The 21,200-nt window shown below is 38.1% G+C and overlaps 1 protein-coding gene across 4 annotated transcripts in view; it reads left to right on the top strand.

Annotated features, from left to right (window-relative positions):
• Positions 1-211: 211 nt before the first annotated feature.
• CPT1A (carnitine palmitoyltransferase 1A) overlaps positions 212-21,200 on the top strand; it is a 58,389-nt gene continuing 37,400 nt past the window's right edge. For 2 of the 4 annotated variants that reach the window (XM_083348976.1, XM_083348973.1), the window contains exons 1-9: positions 212-538; positions 6,653-6,710; positions 9,994-10,147; positions 11,833-11,972; positions 13,469-13,640; positions 16,782-16,883; positions 17,153-17,290; positions 18,883-18,960; positions 20,106-20,213. In XM_083348976.1, coding sequence (XP_083205102.1) covers positions 10,007-10,147; positions 11,833-11,972; positions 13,469-13,640; positions 16,782-16,883; positions 17,153-17,290; positions 18,883-18,960; positions 20,106-20,213 — 879 coding nt within the window. In that variant the 5' untranslated portion in view covers positions 212-538; positions 6,653-6,710; positions 9,994-10,006. Of the gene's footprint in view, positions 539-5,771; positions 5,837-6,652; positions 6,711-9,993; positions 10,148-11,832; positions 11,973-13,468; positions 13,641-16,781; positions 16,884-17,152; positions 17,291-18,882; positions 18,961-20,105; positions 20,214-21,200 lie in introns of those variants that run through there. The other 2 variants (XM_083348975.1, XM_083348974.1) reach the window with 2 other exon arrangements.

Genomic DNA, 21,200 nt, shown 5'->3' with positions numbered 1-21,200 from the left:
GACTTGTGGACGCTGGCTGAGGAATTCTGGGAGTTGAAGTCCACAAGTCATAAAAGGGCCACGTTTGAAGACCCCTGATATAGACTTTCACATCAGGCGGAGAGAGAGAGAGAGAGAGAGAGAGAGACGTCAGCGGGCCACTTCCTTCCCCTTGCTGCGGCACGCGGGCGGACTCGAAAGAGAGCAGACTCGCAATTCTCCCTTCGGCGGACGTAGCCGTGGAGTTCGCCCGCCTCCAAGGGCGTCCCGACCACGCCCCCTCCTCCGCTCTGCCCGCCTCCTCGCCGCGCTTTCTGCCCGCGGTCCAATCTCCGCCCAAGACGATCCAGGCCGCCCTTTCCTCTGGCCGTCGCCATCTCTTCTGGCCCCGCCTCTCGTGTTGGCAGGCTGGCCAATCCGGCCCTAGCCGGTAACGGGGAGTTGTGCCGCGCGTGGGTTTCCCCCCTCCCCCGCCCTCGTCCTCTTTTGCTCCTTCGCGCTCGCTGAGGCCGGGCGCTTTTCCTCTCGCCTCCTTTGCTGCTGGCTGGTCGACGGTACAGTAAGTGACGCTCCCCTAACCCCGCCCTGCCTTAATTTGCGTCTCTCCCGTCGCGCCTTCCGCTCGCTCCACTTTCTTTCCTTGAAAAGAAAGGCTGCGCTTGCAAAAAAAAAAAAACCAAAACTCCCTTTTTGCAGAAAACCAGAACTACTCGCGGAGTAGGAAGTAGCTAGCGTGGTAATGGAGCAATGCTTGATTTGGCTGGGGTAGAAACTCTGCAATGGCAGGTGCCGGGCTGGCTCTCTCGCCTGGGAATTAATGATGTGCACGGGCGCGTTTCTTTCTCGCCGGGGCTCCTTCGGCGGGACTCTCGAAAGAAGGGGGCGACTTTGGGGGGGCACCAAAGTTAAGACCTTGAGCCCGGAGCTCCTGGCGGAAAATAATAACCACCTTCTCCCTCTGGCTCTCGCTGATCCCCGTGGGGATTTGCTTGAGCTTCAAAAGAAGACGCGCGTCGCGAACCCCAGGCACACACACCTTGGAGGAACTTTGACCCTGTCATCACTGTTTTTGGGTCTTGCTCCCTCCTCCGCTTCAGTCACTCCTTGACTGTAGGCCACCTTGAAGAGTCACTTCCCCTCTCGACTTTGGCCTCCCCCAAAGTAGTAGTAGTCTAGAAATGTGGGATGGGAGGAGGTGGGGTCTTGTTTAAAGAAGGGAAGCGGTTGCCTCTGCCCTCATACCTGAAGGTGACCTAATTCAGAACGTGAATCGAGAAGTGTGTGGCATGATAGGGGGAATAAATATTTTTTATTTCAAGGCAGTGTTGGTGAACATATATTTCCCAAGCGTTACTTAAGCATTTGGGATTTCATGTTCGTTCAGTCACAGACTTTTACAGTAGTGGAGAAAGGAAACTTACCTTGTCATACAATTATAATGGGATTGGAAGGTCAAATGAAGACTCTGCTCCTAGGCATCCTAGTTTTACACCTACTCCTGCCCCTAGTTTAAAACTTTCACAACTGCCAGGGACAACTCTCTGCTAGCTGAAGAAGGTGGGAAATGTAGTCCAACCCACACAGAAGCATCAGCATGCTGTTTGCTCATTTGTGTTGAGAAATTGGAAAATGCTGTACCTTTTAAGGAGGTTTTACTGTACACATATGTTGTCCTACTGGATAAATGAATTTGCTTAATATTAAATCATCCAGTTACTGTGCTATTTCTTTTTATTGAAAAGCTTTCTATGGCAATGTTTAATTGCCTTACAAGATAAAACAGTCATATGGTAATCACCTCTTAATGCAGGGGTCTTCAAACTTGGCCCTTTTATGACTTGTGGACTTCAACTCCCAGAATTCCTCAGCCAGGCAAACTGGCTGAGGAATTCTGGAAGTTGAAGTCCACAAGTCATAAAAGGGCCAAGTTTGAAGACCCCTGTCTTAATGTATGAAACAGAGATAGAAATACATTTTCTACTTGAACTGCTTAGTCTTACGCTGTCTCCTCTTCCCTCCACTTTCAAACCAAATTTTATGAAACAAGCATACACTTTAGTCATAATGATTCAGGCGTATAACAAAGAAAGAGGAAATATATATTGGGAAAATGCTATTATAAAATTACTTTTTTTCCTGAAACTAGCTGCTATTCTATTTTTAAATAAACCCTTCTTTCCTAGGTTTCAGAAGTGGAGGTAAAAACAAATGGCTTGAATTCAGTACTACATGACATAAAATGTGGAATATTCATAATATGAATGTAACTTTTTTTAGAGAAGCTATTTTTAGCTCTTTGTGTTGTTTCAAATTTTATATTTAGGAAAGAGAAAATATTAGCTGACCAACCTCTTCTTACTCCTAAAAGAAATTACATACTTTAAGATTATCCATAAAATGCTAACATTGAAGTTTTAGAGAAATGCAAACATATTTTAAATTAATCAATTGATTTAAAATTGGATAAGCAAAGTGAGAACTATTTAAAAGATTTATCTTCAGAATATAAGAATGCCATCTTTCTTAAGCAAAATTGGTCTGTTTTAAAAGGACATATATCATACAAACATTTAAAAAAGGCTGGATATATCTCTAATGAACATATATTTTTGAAATTTAGGTTAACAGAGTCATGCAGGTGTAAAGATGCATTGTGAAATAGAATACAATATATAATCTCAGATCATTGTGTACTGGTAAATCTATCCCTATAAGTCTTTAGAAATCTGGAACGTTCAGTTATATTGCCAAGAAATACCTGAGCTTTTAGCTGAATTCTCGATATTGAGAAAGCAAGTAATATTTTACAAAATTTAGGGTTAAAAAGATGCATTTAATATAATGCAGGTGCAGATTAAAGCTTCATCCCATACTATTGATTTATGAACCTGATGCAATGTGGGTAAATGGTCATAAACTACACAGTTCTTCTTGTATAACTGGAATAGCTAGATGCAAGCGGAATGTTCAATGTTCCATCTTACTGTTTTTAATACTGCTGGAATTTCTGAGAGACACAGAATTATATAGTTCACAGGAATAGTGAAAGTCACTATATAGACAAATTATTGCAACTATAATGAGCCAGTACTGTATGCATAATGCTTTTATGATAGGATGTATCATGCTTCCCCAGTAATACATTATTATATACAGGGCTTTTTTTTGTAAAAAAAAAAAAAAAAGGTGCCGGAACTCACACATATCATACAACCCACCTTGCCTACCCTACAAGGTTCCATCCAAAAAAGGTGCCGGAACTCCGTTCTGAGCGTTCTATGAGAAAAAAAGCCCTGATTATATATATTTCATATAGAGGTTCAGTATAACTATTGCAGTGGTTTGGGGATTGGGTTTGTTTTACGGGGGAGGCAAGTACAGATTGTTAACACCAACCTATTTTCCCATGGTTTAGGCTTCAGGATTGCAACATGGGTAGTGAAACTTTCCTTCAGGATTGCCACATGGACAGGAACATTTTCTTTCCCACATAAATCATGGGCTTTTGTACCTTCCCACTCAGGAGTTGATTTAAGCTCAATGGAGCTTCCTTATTAGTCTAAATTATGTCTTTTCAAATCTGTCTCTTGTCCCTTGAGCTGCCCTTGTGAAAGCCTGGTCTGCAGACCCCCAAAATGTCCATGGATTGGAGGAGCCAACAACAATAGGTTCAGATGGCTAATAGGAGCTAGGAAGTTCCCAAGCCTGATTTTGTCAACAGCTTTAATGAGAGGTCATCAGGTATTTTATACAATACTGGGTCAACAGGGAAAGTGTTACTTCTAAACTGGAACAGCAAAATTCAAGTACAGGAATGCCTCACTAACAATTTTAAAGGGCATATTCTCATAATCTCACCTTTGCCTCATTCCCAGGGTGGGAATGAGGCAAAGGTGACATTATGAGAATATGCCCTTTAAAATCGTTAGTGAGGCATTCGCATACTGTTATGGTTAAGTATGCGGGGAGAAGTAATGTTTAATGCAGTACTATTTGGATATTTTTAGATAGATGTCTTCAGAAGATTTTTTTTTCTAAAACTGCCCCTGAAATAGCAGATTCAGTTATGCTGTTTGTGTCTCAGTTATTTTCAGAATTCTGAACTGGGGTTTAAAAACTTTGGTATATTCAAATTCACAGGAGAAGTGCCACAGCCTAGATGGAAGTCTGGGGTCAGACTCACTTCACTTCTCCTGCAGATTGCTTGGTGGATGGTTTTCCCGCTGCATGGTGACCTGCTGAAAAGGGAGAGCAGTTGCATGTCTTATCAAATGCTGCTTACACAAAATCAGGACAGTACTATTTAGCACAGGGAGTCTTCAAACTTGGCCCTTTTATGACTTGTGGACTTCAAGTCCCAGAATTCCTCAGCCAGCGTGCCTGGCTGAGGAATTCTGGCAGTCGAAGTCCACAAGTCATAAAAGGGCCACGTTTGAAGACCTCTAATTTAGCAGGAAGTAAGAACAGGGGCACTAATGGAGAAATGTCCTGTTTTAGGACAGCAGATTCCTACTGTGTTAGGGGCCGAAGTCTTCATAGAAACCATAGAAGCAATTATTCAGAGAGCTGGCGGATTCCCCTTTATTGGATGTATTTAGGGGAGACTAAATTGCCATGGTACCTGCAGGTTCAGGCTGCAGTCATGCATGGAAGTGAGCAGGTGCTACTTCTGGGCCAATCTGTATACAATAACGCCATATATGCACATTTTAATAGGAATGAGTCCCTTGAATGTAGTATGGCTTACTCTGGAATAAAGGAGGGAGTGCGCTATATGACAGACAGCAGAATATGAAGATACCTTAGAAAAAAAATCCATTCCCTTTTCTTTTTGGGGTATTTATGGATGCATTCACCAGATGGAAGATCTTTTAAAGACAGAAGAATGAGGTGATAAGGGATAAGGGTCCCAGAAAAAAGTATGCTGCTTGGGTGGGACCTTGCTGTTCCGTCCGCTAATACTGAAGCTTGTCAGACATTTTGACAACAATGATCAGGTATTTCCTCCCTTTAGCTCCAGGTCAGCCCTGGAGCACAGCAGAGCTGCTTGTGTGGGCTTCTCATACCATTCAGAAAAGGGCAAGAAATACATGACAGAAAGCGGCCCTACCACTTTCTCTCTCCCTTGAGAGAGAGAGAAATTTGTATTTACAAATTTATTTTTTATTTTAATTCCATTTATATCCCGCCCTTCTCCGAAGACTCAGGGCGGCTTACAAGCTTAGCAGTAGCCTTCATTCTATGTATATGCCTGCTTATTAGGGCTTTCACACACACACCCCAAGCGGCATTATTACAAAGTCAGCTTAATTGCCCCCAACAATCTGGGTCCTCATTTTACCTACCTCGGAAGGATGGAAGGCTGAGTCAACCTTGAGCCTGGTGGGATGCGAACCTGCACTAATTGCAGAGAGTCTCCCTTGTTTTAACTATTGTAAACTATATAGTAACTAATTATGATTTAAAGACACGTTGTTTGCAGCATTGATTGGAAAAGAAATCGGGAACAATCCTACCAGGGTTTTTATTTTTATGAACTTCAAGCATCCAGATTTGCTGTGGCGTTGGCTTGAATGTAACTTAGCTCGCTGTGGCTTGCTTCTGAAATGCTTTCCATGCCCGTTGAATGCGTGATACGTTCGGAGCGTTTCCTCGTTTTCTGCAGAGACTGAAAGACAAACTCAGCGTTTGCAGTCCAGTCGTGTTTTGTGCATCAGCGTAACCTTTTACCTACTTTTTCTAAGCGTGTCATGTGATCATTCCCTGCTGCGGTGGAAGGGTGGGGTTTCAAGAAGTTGCTGCTTTGAGAAAGAGCTTTTCGGATGACAATACCTCCGTGAATCCCGAGTTTTTAATGGTAATGGGCGTAAGGAAAAGAGTGGGTTAAGCATGTCATACGTGTTTCTTACTTGCCTTACTCCAAAGGGATCTTTTCCTGATAGCATTACAGCTCATGGAAGTGATGCAGTTGTACAAAAATAGAACTAGCAACTTACAGTATATAATTTTCTGCTCCTAAAAAAATAATGCATTATTACACTGTGTAGTTGGAGAAATAGGCAGCTCTGGAGATTGACGTAAGGATCCATAAACCGTTGGGTTATATACTAAGTGTTCCTCGCATGATATCCCATACATTTGCACTATTTGAGCACATTATTGATTCGTATTGATTCGGTTTTCAGAAACTGAATCAGAGGATGAGTTGTTTAAATGCAGCCTCATCCGGAATTGTAGGAAGGAAGCCTCATGCAGATCTAATGTCGCAATATGACTGATGATTTAAATCAAGAAAGTACTGTTATTCTGTCACTTTCTTGAATGACAGTATTATATGTTGTATATTAATAATGAGTTTCATCCTATACTCTTTAAACAGTATTGCAGATTTTATAGATGTGAGATTGAAATGTTAGGGCCTCAGTGCTAAATGTGAAGCTGCTGAAAATTAACTATCTCAGTATGCTGTAGAGAACATTCCAAGTTAAAAAATAACCTTGTTCTTCAAGGGTATCAGTGTCATCCAGGTATTTGCATATATTATCAGTGTAGATAAGTGTTTTTCTTTTTTGCATCAGTCTATTTTTCCTACTGTTGGGGGCACATTTTCTTATATTGTACTCCTGATGTTTGAATTTGAACTAACAGGCTTTTATTTGCTCTTGCAATGCAGGTTGAATAGATCCCAAGGAAAATAATAGCTCCATATATTCTTGCTTAATTCCCATTTGGTGAGTAGGACTCTATTTCTTTATGAACCATCCTGTGTTTTTTAAAAGTTTTCTAATAACTTTTCTATGTTGCTGGCATAGAAAATTTGTAAAGCTATGTTGATGTTGTATGAAAAAATAAAGACACCAGCCTTGTATTTTCTCTTTCACTCTTATTTCCCCACATGATCTGAATGTATGGGCTTTGCCAAATAATATGTCAGCAGTACTAATAAAAGTTTCCTCTTATTCTCATTGGAGAGATTTGATGGCACTTCTGCATTCCTCGCACAGAGAGATTTCAATGCATTTCTAAATTGAGACGCATGCTCTGTAATGCTGTGGCCTTTTACCTACTTTTCTGGGACAAAACACATGACCACTTCAGAAATGTGGAGGCGGAGAAAGACTGCAGTAGACAATGAAACCTCTTTTACTATCCAGATAATAATTTTACAAAAGAATAAAGTTATGATTGTTATGATTGCTTTTTTTCTAAAAAAAAAAGACTGGGTTTTTTGTTGAATTATGTTTCATAATCGTGATTAGTAACGTTGAAGATCTTTCCTGTGAAAAGCAAATATTTAGAATGATACTAGCAGTCATAACAGAGACAGTTAAAGGAATTGGAGAGTGAGGAAATATACTACTTAGGCAACATTATAGTTGTGTTTGGTTCTGTTTGGTTTTTACCTTGTGGAATTACTTCATATATGGGGAAGTTGAATTGGACACACACTTTATTTGTGACAGAACAATAAAAAAGTAGATAACAAGCATACCTTAAAAATTATTAGATTGGCTAGAGATAAAATGTACAATTTGCATGCGAATGTATGTAATCCATCTGCTAAATCTTTGAAACAAGGCCTCCCAGATTTACTGTTCTGTAGGTTTGTTGGGACTACTGTACCACTCTCGCAAATCCCAGAAAGTTTAACGCTTAAAGATCTTAGACAAGCCACTGTCTTAGATTGCATACAAATGTCATTGAAACAACAATTCTTCCATCCCTCTTATTTATCTGTTTACCTTGGGAGTGAATCACATATGCTTCATTGCCCTCTATCCATAGCACTGAGGTACTGAAGGGGGAGAGACTTTCCATAGATTTATTTTCTTTTCTTAGTAACTTTTCAGTGTAAAATGTGTATGGTAGTGTTAAATTCCTCAGTACTCAAAAGGAATTTGACCTTGAAATTTCAACTCTTGATATGTTTGAGGATCCTAGGATATTATTACATTTATTCTGTCAATTGTTGCTGTTCCAGCCCTACTCAGCATGCTGTTTTTTAACTTTTCTAATTTTTTAACATTTATAAAACTTAAGTCATAAAAATTAAAACTGAAAAGTCAAAACAAGAAAAATAAAATTGAAATAAAGGAACAGTGCAATACAACATATCTAAAATTGTTTGTGATTAAAATAATCTAGCAAATAAAAGAGTTTTATTTCTCAGTAAGAAAGCCTCTCAGAAAAGCATTAAAAGATTAAAAGATGGGAGAAAACAACTCAACTTTCATTTGGCTTTTTTTCCAAGTTAAACCTATTCTTTATTTATTTTATTTTTGAATGAGCTTCAAAAAGCTCTTTAGGAAAATTCTTAAAAATTCTTAAGAACATTCATATGCATCTTGCTGTCATCTCTGTATGCCAGTCTTTCTATCTATAAATTTCTGTTGCTAAGCAAGATGCTTATTAAGAGTTTTGTCCCATTTTATGACCTTTTTTGACACAGTTAAGTGAATCACTGCAGTTAAGTTAGTAACATGGTTGTTAAGTGAATCTGGCTTCCCCATTGATTTTGCTTATCAGAAGGCGCAAAAGGTGATCCCATGACCCCAGGACACTGCAACCATCATAAATACATGCCAGTTGCCAAACATCTGAATTTGGATCACATGATTTTGGGGGTGCTGCAGTGGTCATAAGTGTGAAAAATGGTCATTAGTCACTTTTCAATGCCACTTTAGTCACTGAATGGTTATAAGTTGAGAACCTTTATGTGTTTAAGTTCTGAAATAGATTGGCTGGTTGATACACACATCTTCAAGGAGCAAATTGAGTGCAATTACACTGCAAACTAGGAATTTCTCTTTCCTCAAATGACGCAATATTATAAAAATACCATTTCTTCAATAACCAGCTGTCTTGCCTTATTTATTTTTCAAATAATCTCCTAGCAAATGCAGCTAGATTATTTACAAAATTAATTGTAACATTTAAGAAAAACATTTAGAGAAAGGCCTTTGGTAAAGATTTCGTAAATATCTTCAATAAACTTGTCCTCTTGCATTTGAAAGTAAATATTAATCCTGGAATTGGCTTGAAAAGCAAATTTGCATCTATGTAGCTGAGGAAGAGGGAATGAACTATATATTAGATGTGATATTAAATATGTTAATAAAAATATATAAAAGTTTTAAGAAGGAAAATAAGCTGTGATTTATAGAGGTAAAGATGTTTATGGTCCAAATGAATAAGGAGCATGCTTCGGAGGCTACAGTACAGGCTGTTGTCAACCAGGACATAGAAATTATTCTAGAAGAATATTGTGGTTTAGGTTTGATAAATCTTCCAAAAACTGTAAGAAGTTTAATTAAAACAGCAGTGAATATGCATAATAAATAATGTATGAAGCAATCTTATTTGTTGTTCTGGGCATATTTTTGATCTTCTAACAAATCTTTACAGTAATTTTTGGAGTGACATCTGAGATTTTTGGTAAATCCTGATGTTCTTCTCAGCCATGGGATTAAGTCCCTTTGGTTTTATCTCCACTTAGTTGTTTTTTTTCTTTATATACTTTATTTATTTTTAATTTGTATCTGTATGCCACCGACACTGACCATGTCCATGTTCCCACTGGAAGATTAAGAAAAGAGTAATAGTCACGTGGTATTTGCCAACTGGAAAAAAAAAACAAGATGGCAAATATTAGATCCTCATTAATTTGCCCAATGTTATGTTATTTTTTTGGGTAATATGTTGATGACCAAAGGGAAGAGATGCTTCCTAAGAAACAACCGGGCAAAAGAGGCTGGAGCCCTCATTGGCTTGCAGTCAGAGAAAGAAACTTAGGAAGAAACCACCCTAATGGATGACACAATTAAAAGTGATGGCTGAAAATTTGTGTTTTCAGACCCGCAAGATTCTGTTAATACAGCTTTATAATAATTAGCTCATCTGGTCACATTTCCTGTCTGGTTTACCTGGGAGGGTTGACATTTTGTTTCCAGTTTTAATATCTCATGCCAAATAAATGGCTACTGATTTTTTTTAAATTGTTCTTTCACTTGGCAGATACATTTTAAGAATGGCGGAAGCCCATCAAGCAGTTGCGTTTCAGTTTACAGTAACGCCAGATGGAATTGATTTGCGCATGAGCCATGAAGCACTTAGGCAGATCTATCTATCTGGGCTCCATTCCTGGAAAAAGAAGTTCATCAGATTCAAGGTAATGCAGATAAACACAGATTTGTACTTGGGGCAGGGCACGCAACTAACAGCCAATGCTGCACATCCATATTTCATGATTTCTTTAACTCGTTGCCATCTTTTAATAAGCTACCCTATGAAGCAATTATGGACAGTCCCATCTCTACCATTTTAAATTCTGTAGAAGAAAAATAAAATTCTAGAAATAATTATCATGCTTCAAGATATTTTTAAAGGTTCCCTATGTGTGTCTATATTTCTTTATCTTCATATTAGGGTCTGACAACCATTGGTATTTTTTGAGACCCTTTTTCCACTGAGATTTTTGCTTCGCACTATCCATTAAATCAGGGCTTTTCAACCTTTTCAAACATTGTAGCACTTTTAGGATATGGCAACTTCCGAGTACCACCAGTTGCCTAGCAAAGTGTCAAAAACTTGATGACAAAAAAAGGAAAAAAGTGATGAAGTACAGGTAGTCCTCGACTTACAACAGTTCGCCTAGTGACTGTTCAAAGTTACAGTGGGACTGAAAAAGTGCCCCCCAAGCCACAGCCGAGCAAGACACCTCCTTTCCTGCCCGGCAGCACTCTTCCTCCTGTCTGAAGTTTTCATTGTTGTGAGCATTTCTGTTGAGGATTGGCAGCAGGGGTGGGGGGGGTGTCTGGTTTTTATTCCCCCCCCCCTCTGCTGGGTGGTTGCAACAGGTTTTGGTCACTTCACATGACCCTGGGACACTGTGACCATCATAAATATGAATCAGTTGCCAAGCATCTGAATGTAAATCACAAGACCCTGGAGATGCTGCAACATTCCAGCTGATCGGTGCTTCTTCTGAGCTTAGCAGAAGCGCCAGGATCAGTGCTGGAGCCTGGCGCTGATCCTGGCGTTTCCACTGAGCCCAGACAGCCCTGCAGCTCCAGCCATCTCTCACTCAGGCTTGTGCGGTGCTGCCACCAGTTCAGCTCTTTCCCCTCCCCCTCTATCACTTTTCTAGCATGGTTGCGTACCACCTGCCAGGTGCCAATGTACCACAGGTGGTACCCGTACCACTGGTTGGAAGGCCCTGCATTAAATGATAAAAAACCTTTTCTGGGTGTAACGTTTTGGATGTCTGAAAGTTGACTCATGACAACTGGACTTGTTCACTTCACAAAACGTCTCCAACCAACAACAAAATAAGTCCAGTTGCCAGTGAATCTTCATTTATATCACTCTGCGCAGTCTGTTTTTCTTGGCGTTACCGGTATATATATATACATATATACATATATACATATATACATATATATATATATATATATATATATATATATATATATATATATATATGTATATGTATATGTATATGTATATGTATATGTATATGTATACATCCTTTTCTTAATTGGTGAGTTGGTTTACAATTATGTAGATTGCAGCTTCCCTATTTTTTTGTAAATTCCCAGACTGCCAATTATCCAGCATTGCAATATTCATCCATTTCCATTGCCTTAGTACCCTTTTTCTTCCCATTCCAATAAATATTTTTGCTAACAGTGTATAATATAGATCTCTAAAGAAGGCAAATACTGCAAGGCAGACTGTATCTATACGGTAAAGTCTTCCAGTACGCTGGATCCATTCTTGGAAAGTTTCTTTTGAGAATGTAAAGTGATGGTTTCAAAATCCAGAAAATAAAGTATAGATATCTTCTCTTTCCAGAATGGCATAATCACAGGAGTCTATCCTGCTAGCCCATCCAGTTGGCTCATTGTTGTAGTAGGAGTAATGTCAACTATGTATGCAAAAATAGATCCTTCACTGGGATTAATAGCTAAAATCAACCGGACCCTGGATACAACGTAAGTAAACTTCCGTCCTTGATTTGTCAGTATCAGTTAATCATTTTAAACATTGTTGGGGATGCTGAAGCATTCCAAATTTTGGTTTAGAATAGAAGTGTCCTCGACTTACAAACTTTCTTTAGACACTGTTTGAAATTAGGAAAGAAGGGACTTATGACTTGTACCCCAAGTTATGCCACTGCAGCACCTCTGTAATCATGTAAACAAAATTTGGGTGCCTGGCAATCCACACACACACACACACCCTTACAATCATAATAAAATGCAGGTAGTCCTTGATCATTCAACCTCTGAAGCTGACTGAAGAAATGATAGTGCTGAAAAAATAACTTTACAGCCTCTTTATGATCATTTACAATTTCTGCAGTATCCCTCAGTCATGTAATCACTGTTACAGTTAATTACATGTTCTCCTGTGCCCCATTTGTTTTTGGGTTTTTTTGTTTGTTTTTTTCCTCTTGCAGAGCAGAAAGATGGGGAAAAGGGATTGCAAGAATGTAAGCTGTTTTACACATTGAAAGCAGTATGATTGTGCTAGCAGCCTGGGGCTGGGACCCATGGGCACTTTACACAAACAGCTTACAGCATTCTGTTGAAATCTCTTTATTTCTCTGCAAGGGAGAAGGGGCAGCAGAAAAAAAGCTATTTCTATAGGCAGTCTCTCCTTTGCCTGACCCTTTCCCACTTCTAAGGTGATGGCATTTGCTCTTGATATTTAGGAGACAAGATAGCTTGAAATTTCTTTCTCTCCACTCTCTCTTCTCTTGATGGGGATAGGAGGATGAAAAAAGCAAGTAAATTCTGTATCAATCTTTTTTGCCTGACCATTCCTCCCCCGCCCCACCTCGACAGAGCAGAGAGATTGGAGAGGAAGATATTTAAAAAGAGTAATGTTAATTTTTTGTCTAAATGTCTGCCCTTCTTGCCCCCAAAATTGAGCCTGTGGGAGATAAAACCAGTCAGATTCCTTCATTTTTGGATATAGACACTGAAATATTTTTTAATGGATTTGTGAGTATAGCCATGGAGGCCTTTTCTCCTTACTGTTTAAATATCATTGTAGTACTGATACAATGACTAGAATTAAGGTCTGGGCATTACGTTTGCTGTATCCCTCCATTGCAAAATAATTGTATTATCTCAATGCAACTTTTGTAGACGTATTAGGGAAGGTATAATCAAAGCTTTGTTCCATATTAGAGGTACCATTTTTAAATATGAAAAAGAGAAACATGTATTAGAATAAGTACTCTTCTCTGAAAACCAGTATATCTTTCAGTTTATGCGTAGACTGGAAGTCATCCCACCCCCACTGTTATCCCCACGCTTCTTGGGATATATTTTTACTTACCTATGGGTTGATAATTTTTGCAAAAGTTTGCAATTTTTACCCATAATAAGTGTTTTTTTAATGAACAGACCCTTCTTAGTCTATCATGGTTTTAAAATTCTGTAAAATTGTTGACTCAGGCTTTAATTCTCTTTTTTAACAGTGGCTATATGTCCAATCAAACACAGAATATTGTCAGTGGGATTCTGTTTGGGACAGGGCTATGGGTGACTCTTATTTTCTCAATGCGCTACTCTTTGAAGATGCTGCTTTCATACCATGGTTGGATATTTGCAGAGCATGGAAAAATGTCTACAAGAAACAAGATATGGATGGTAAGGTAATTTTAACATATACTTGAAAGTGATATTGACATAATCTTGCCTTACTATAACCACTATCTCAGGGGTGTCAAACTCAATTTCATTGAGGGCCGCATCAGCATTGCGGTTGCCCTCAGGGGGCCAGGTGGGTATGGCCAGGGTGGGTGTGGCCTACTGGGTGGGTGTGGCTAGAGTGCGTATGGCCTACTGGGTGGGCATGGCCAGCTCTACATCATTCGCATCAAGGGTGCCTATGGGGGCCTGGGCAGGAGTGGGACAGATCTGAGGGTCTCTGGCAAAAGGAGGGTCTCAGGGCCAAGGCAGAGGGGGGGCGTTCCCTCACTGTTTCCAGGATGGCTTTGCGGGCCACATGAAACCACTTCGCGGGCTGGATCCGGCCCCCGGGCCTTGTGTTTGACATGTCTGCACTATCTGAAGATTTGTTTTCAGAATGATGACAGTTGCTTAAAATGTGTATTTATTATTTTTATTTATCATATATTAATTGGATATATATGGCTATCCATTTTACCATAGAAAATTTGGGTGGCTAACACCACATAAAAAGTCTACAGTATTTAACATTTTATAATTAAATTAATCACACTGGTTTCCCCCAGGGGGTTAGGGGTTTTTATATTGTGGGATTTTAATGGTGTAAGCTAGGGCTTTTCAACCAGTGGTACGGGTACCACCTGTGGTACATTGGCACCTGGCAGGTGGTACACGGCCATCCTAGAAAAGCGGTAGTAGGGGAGGGAAGTGAGCTGAACCGGTGGCGGCTGGAGCTGCAGGGCTGTTAGTGGAAAGAAGAATGTCCAAATGGGTCATGGGTTATCTACTAGGAACTAAACTTCAATCATATAGCATGGGCTTAGAAATATATCTATATAGCTGGGTTATATGCAATTACCTCCCACGGTTCATACAAACTACTATTTCTGTTTATAGGTAGAATATCAACAGAATATATATGAAAGTAACTAAAATTTTAAATACTTCTGTAAATAATAAGCAGTTGTATACTAAATGTCTGAGTTTACTTCAGAGATAATTTCAATATTTTTTCATTTGAATACAGGCTGTATCCAAAGGGTAAGGCCCAGAGCATTGCTTTGTTATAGCTTAATGTTTCCATTGGCTGAGTATTTGGCATGCCCTATAGTTTTATTACTTTAAATCTGTTTTGTTTAAATAATGCTATGATTGGGCATTGTTAACAACTGTAACTAATAAGTTTACTCCTGTATATAAACAGATAATCATTTACCATTACTGAAATGGTAAATGTATGGAGAAATTCAGTTGATAATTGCTTTCTTTCTGTAAGGACTAAAACCCTCAACCTTTGAACAATATTAACATAATTGGATGGCTTGTGCCTTCCTGAGTCTCATCAGATGTTCTGGATTTCCACTGTTGAAGTCTTGTGCATTGAGGGGAAATTTGTTTTACTTTAAACATTAAATTGTCCTGGCCATTCAAGATTTTCCCCTAATCCTTATTTCTCATAATTTTTCTAATTTAGTTATTAATATTTTTCTTTTTTAAAAAGAACTTTGAGAGAGATGGTTATTATAACATGTTAATCTGTATTCTTGGAATGAGGAATTATATGTTCTGCAAAATATCAGAAAATAGAGTGTAATTATTTTTGTGACAGCTATGCTTTTAGGAGAGAATTTTATAATGCCATGTTAAAGAGAATTCCTACATAGAGGTAAAAAATTTCTCCCATTCAGGCAGTGCCTATTGTACTGAACCATTGCTTTCTATGGAGAAGTAGGGCAAGAAGGATAAGTACTTCATGAGCCACAGTTGAAAGTGTCATGATGTATATTTCAGATATTTGTACTTATGAATATTGTCTATGAGTAGACATAAGCAAATAGAGTAAAAACTTCTCTAGTGTGATAAAATGGAAAACTAAAACATCTTCTGAGCAGTCTAAAAATTATTTAACATTATTCAGAACCATTCTCCGATCTTGGTGTGACCTGCAGGGGGATCTGCCTGTTGGAAATTTCCTTCTGTATCAGACAGGAACATTCCTATACAAAAATCTAGTCTACAGCTTTTTCTAGTGATTTTGGTGCTACTGTTCCTCTCGTTATGTAATGTCAGTCCATCAGCATAAACCAAAATGGCCATGTAAGGAAGCCAGCAGAAACCAAAAAGATGGTAGCATGCCCACAGCACCTGAAATTGGTCCGATCATTACGATTACCGCACAGTAGTGCAGATCATGCCTATAGAAGGACTTGTAATGGAGGAAAGTGGAAAATGGTACTTCAACATCAGATAGAAAAAATCAAACTAAGCTGGCCTTGCCTATGGGTTGGCCATGAGAGGAAAGCTGTGTCGTGCTGATGTGTCCTTCAAGAACAATTAGCAAGGCACATTTGAGCCAATGGTAAAGGTGCATAAATGTGTCTTAAGTATACTCCACATGCTTAGGAGTTCTTCAAATGGAAGAACTTCAAATGGAACTTGAATGGAAGAGTGGAAATTACCCACTTACAAAATTTGCCTCATTGAAAGAATATCTGTACTTATTCCAATATACCATCCTTTAGCAGTTGTGCTACTAACATTTTTCGTTTGTAGAAAATTGAAAAGTTATGTTGCACTGCCAGTGTGCATGCTATGGACTTTAATGAGGGTCTTCTTCCTGAAGCAGTAAAACTGGGGGGGGGGGGGAGAACAGAGAAACATTAGATGTAATTAAACTTCAGTTACAATTGGGAATTGCTCTGTCCTAACCAAGGGCAAAAATTATATTTATTGAAGAGGGTAACAGTTTTAAATTTTAAAAACTATAGATTGATAAAATACAGATTCACGATTTATTCTGACCATCATCTTCAGTAAAGGAAGTGCAAAGGCACAATGGCTTATTTTCGAAATTTTATGTTTCTCCCAAGTCGAAGTATATAGAAGCAGATTACAGTAAAAAGAACAAAGTGTATAAAACAATATATTAGCACAATATAAAACTACATCCTGAGTGTTGTTTCATATTATGTTAACATATAATACTGTTTCTATATTAAAAGAATGGTGAGAGGAAAAATAGTTTGCCAACACTCCCTCTGGTGAAGACTCTTTCTTCATCCAGTCTGCAAAATGATATTTTTCCTGTTTGATTTCCAGGCACTTGTGAAACTTTTTTCTGGTCGTAAACCAATGCTGTACAGCTTTCAGACCTCACTACCACGCCTTCCTGTTCCAGCTGTAAAGGATACTGTAAATAGGGTAAGGTGAACATTTGAAACTTTTTTCCGCTAGACATTTAGATTCGGGTGAAATGCTAATTTTGATCTGCTTCATCTAAAGGCTTGTACCAGGGGGAAAAAACATTCCCAAACTTAATATGGTATTTGGTTAAATTAATTCCAGATACAAGTAGAGTTGTAATTATTATTTGATTTATTCACTGATCGTGGTTTTTTTTGCATTATATTTATACTGTTAAAGACCAGATATCCAAGTCTTCAAATGTCATTTCTTCTTAATGATTTTAGTATTTAGAATCAGTCCGTCCACTTATGAATAACGAAGAATTTAAAAGAATGGAAGGTCTTGGCAAAGATTTTGCTGTAAATCTGGGACCAAAGCTACAGTGGTATCTGAAGTTAAAATCTTGGTGGGCTACAAATTATGTAAGTAGGTAAATCAAGTGCTTTCATGAAATCATACCTTTTTAAGTTACACATTTTTTCTTCATTTCTGATTTTAAATTTTCCCCAAAGTTACTTTATAAAAGAAAAAAAATGCATAACATTTTAGTGTGCAACCTTTACCCTATTAGCATTATTTGTAGAAAATGATAATAGCCACTTTGATGTACTTACCTACAAAAGTGAAAAGTGATTTTAAACAATGCTATCATACTCAAAACATTGACTGATATTGTTATTAGTCTTCACTAGCTCTGTTCTTCTTATCAGAGGGTCAAAAACAGCTTCTGGTGCCTAAATTAAACTTGCAAATTATTTGTTTTCTTGTGTATGTATTTAGATGATTAACTGCAGAGGGTTTAGGTAGTATATAAAATCAAAACATAATAACAAGGAACACAAAAATAAAAAAAGATGGGCTGCTTAATCACCCAATGTCTTCTAGAGAAGTCACCTGCTAACTAGTCTCTAGAAGGCCATAAAAATGGAAGCCATTAATTAATGCCTTGGGAGATAAGCTGTTCCAAAGGCGGGAAGCAACAACCAAGGAAGCCTGCCTTTATTCCCTCTCCTGTTGTATGTCCTGATAGGAGATCTTTAGCAGGCACTCCCTGTCTTAGTGAAGTTAATTATTGAAGTCATCAAACATTTTTGTTATTTATTTATTTTAATTCCATTTATATCCCGCCCTTCTCCGAAGACTCAGGGCGGCTTACAAGCTTAGCAGTAGCCTTCATTCTATGTATATGCCTGCTTATTAGGGCTTTCACACACACCCCAAGCGGCATTATTACAAAGTCAGCTTAATTGCCCCCAACAATAGGTTAGCCTATTCTCTTTCATTAAACTAAACTCTGAGCATGGAACCCTTAACCATAAAACTTTAAACAAAATTTGGCAACATTTACTTTAATCCATCTCTAGTTTCATGGCTTGGGAGGTGCAGTTTTTTATATAATATCCCTATACAGCTTGATTTCTATTTTTTTTTTTGGTTCTAAACAATTGCACCGAGTAAAAAATATATATCAAAAATTCATTAATCACAGTAGAAAAGACTGATTGCCCCTCATACAACATGTACCGGTAATTGAAAATCAGTCTGATCTTTCAGCCCTTTGTGTTATTTTCCTAAGCAAGTATGACAACTTTGGATGAACCTCATCTTCTACTTGTGCATTCCCTACATTCCTTTTTGGCTGCAATATTACTTGGAAGCTTCGGCAAAAATAAATCAGCACCAGTTTCATATTGTTCTGCAGTAAGCCAAAAAACAAAACCCAACAACCCATGTTAGGGGCTTCCGCAGTCACTTTCCAAACAACTCTTGCAAACATTAACCAAGATGGCATTTTCCCTTTCCCACAAGAAAAAGAAGTAAGGTTAGATTAGCTTTCTTTAACAACTGTTGGGTGGAAGTTGTTGCTTATATAAAACCAATACGTGCAGCCAAAGGAATCAAGTTACCATAATTTGTAGCTTATTGGTTGAATTAATTGTATCTAAATGACTATGCATTTTGATATTCTGCTGAGTTTCATAGATAAATGAACCAGATCATTTCTTTGTTGTAGGTTAGTGATTGGTGGGAGGAATACATTTATCTTCGAGGACGTGGACCTATTATGGTAAACAGCAATTACTTTGCCATGGTGAGTGAACTATTCAATTTAACTACAAATTCCCACTCGGATGGAATAAGGTCACAACTAGTACCCCAATTGACATGTACTTGCCTGGATAACAATTTGTGTCTATATAGGAACAAACAAATGTCATTATTTCAACATATCCTAAGCAAATCAATGATAACCACATCTGTTATTTTGGGCTTATTTTCACTATGTGCTAATATTGTTGTTCATGATGTAACAAGAAATTGCGTTGTTATGCATGAAGAGCTGTCCTGTGACATCAAAACATGGAATCTAGATAGAGGTATAAAAATAACTGTATGTCAAGGGCGCAGGTACTTTTGATTCACTCATGGCAGCAAATTATATGCTACGGGCAACATGTGTTTTTGATTTTGGTGTAAACCAGAAAAACCCGTGCTCCGTTGGGTCATCATTTCAGAGATATTTCCTTACCTAAACAGAGAAATAGAATGAGCAAGAGTGGGCAAAAAAAGCAGTTGGAGCAGGAACATTTTCCCCATTAATTTCCTTTCCCTCCCTTTCCAGCAGGCAAGTAAGTGGCTATTGCAGGGTGGGGGAGGGAAGGAGGGACTGTGAAACTGGCTGAGAAACTATCATGGAACATTGAAAATGGAAGATCATATGACGGTAGCTGCATCCCAGCAGTAGCACTGAAGCAGTCACAACTTTCATTCTCTCAGGTGTCACGTGGCCTGGATTTTGAACACATTCTATATAAGTTAGCCTATTTGAATACCTTGGTTCAAAAATTGTTGCCCTATGATACAGCATTTCACCCAATTAAAGGTCATGACAGGTTTTAATAGTATATAGATTTCACAGTATACTTTTGCTTCAAACACTTTGCTTATCTTAGCCTTAGAAGTATATTCGCCCATTTTTTTTATCACCTAAATCTTAAAAAGTTCCAAATAGCTTATCCTCCCTTTAGTTTCCATGTTTGTAGGGACCTCATGAAGGGACGTGACATTTTAGATCATTATTCAAGTATATTATTACAGGGATTTCTAAGGAAAAAAAATTGTGTATTTTGTGTGTACTTTTGTTTCCCTATTACTGCAACAGTATTATTGCTTCTGGGTATCTGAAAAGGTCTTGCGAACATAACACTTGTTCCTACCTCTTTTCGTCTTTTATAGGATTTTCTGTATTTTACTCCAACTGCTGTGCAGGCAGCTAGAGCTGGCAATGCCATCCATGCTATCTTGCTGTATAGAAGAAAACTGGATAGACAGCAAATACAGCCAGTATGTAAATTTTCCAACTTTTTTGAATCTCATGTTAAGATTATTTCTACTGGCAGATTTCTGAGAGGAAAAGTAAAACATCTGATGTCAAATGTAAATATAATATATACATGACCTAGTAAGATAAATGAAAAAAAATGCAGGATTGCTGAGGAATAGAAAGTTAGGGACCAAATTAAAATTATATGTGCAAGCCAGGAAGGTTTTTTTTTACCTCAGGCTTATGTAACTAGGCCATTTTTTTGTTAATTTCAGATTCAGTGGGTATTTAATCTTATTCACATAATAGCAATAAAGTTCCAATCTTAGAATTTAGGATAAATAATTTTGGAGAGATTTTTGTGTATCCTGCAAAAAAGTCTAGCATCTTTGTGTACCTGTGTTCAATAGTCACCTACTTCAAGATTAGCAACTTGATGCTTACAGGTATCATGGTACCGATTGATTCAGTTTTATTTATTTATACCTCCATGCGCACATGCACACACACAGCACAATTGTGCCAGACCATGTGTTCTGACAAGGCTTTGGAAGATTTAAGCCATTTAATATTTTTAACTTTCTTTTAAATTAAAATTGTATTATTTTAAAAAAAATATTTGGAGGTCTTCAGTATTATACACACTATAATTCTCAGTTCCTAAAAAAGTTGATTTTGCTATAGTTGTAATATTAAAAATCCAGAGCTATGCATGGGAAATACTAAATAAAGTGCTGGTCTCTGAATCTCATCTTTTCTGTAAAAGGTAGCTTTCTGCTGTTTTGTCCTGTTGGAAGAATGGAGTATTGCTATAGAGACATGACTCTTTTACTGAACCTTCCTATTTTATTACAGTTCTTCTTCATGTCCAAAATTTGGGTCTGTTTATTTCCAAAGTCACAGTGTGACTGTTTCAAGTGTATTTCACTGTTTGTTGTTATGAGCAGGTATTTTGGGCTCCTCATAACTGTGGGGTGTGTAGAAATTTGGGCTGACCAATATATTTA

Source organism: Vipera ursinii (genome assembly GCF_947247035.1).
Source record: "Vipera ursinii genome assembly, chromosome: 1".
Classification (NCBI taxonomy): Eukaryota; Metazoa; Chordata; class Lepidosauria; order Squamata; family Viperidae; genus Vipera; species Vipera ursinii.
Note: the sequence above shows the minus strand (reverse complement) of the source record. Positions and strands in the feature narration are given on the sequence as shown.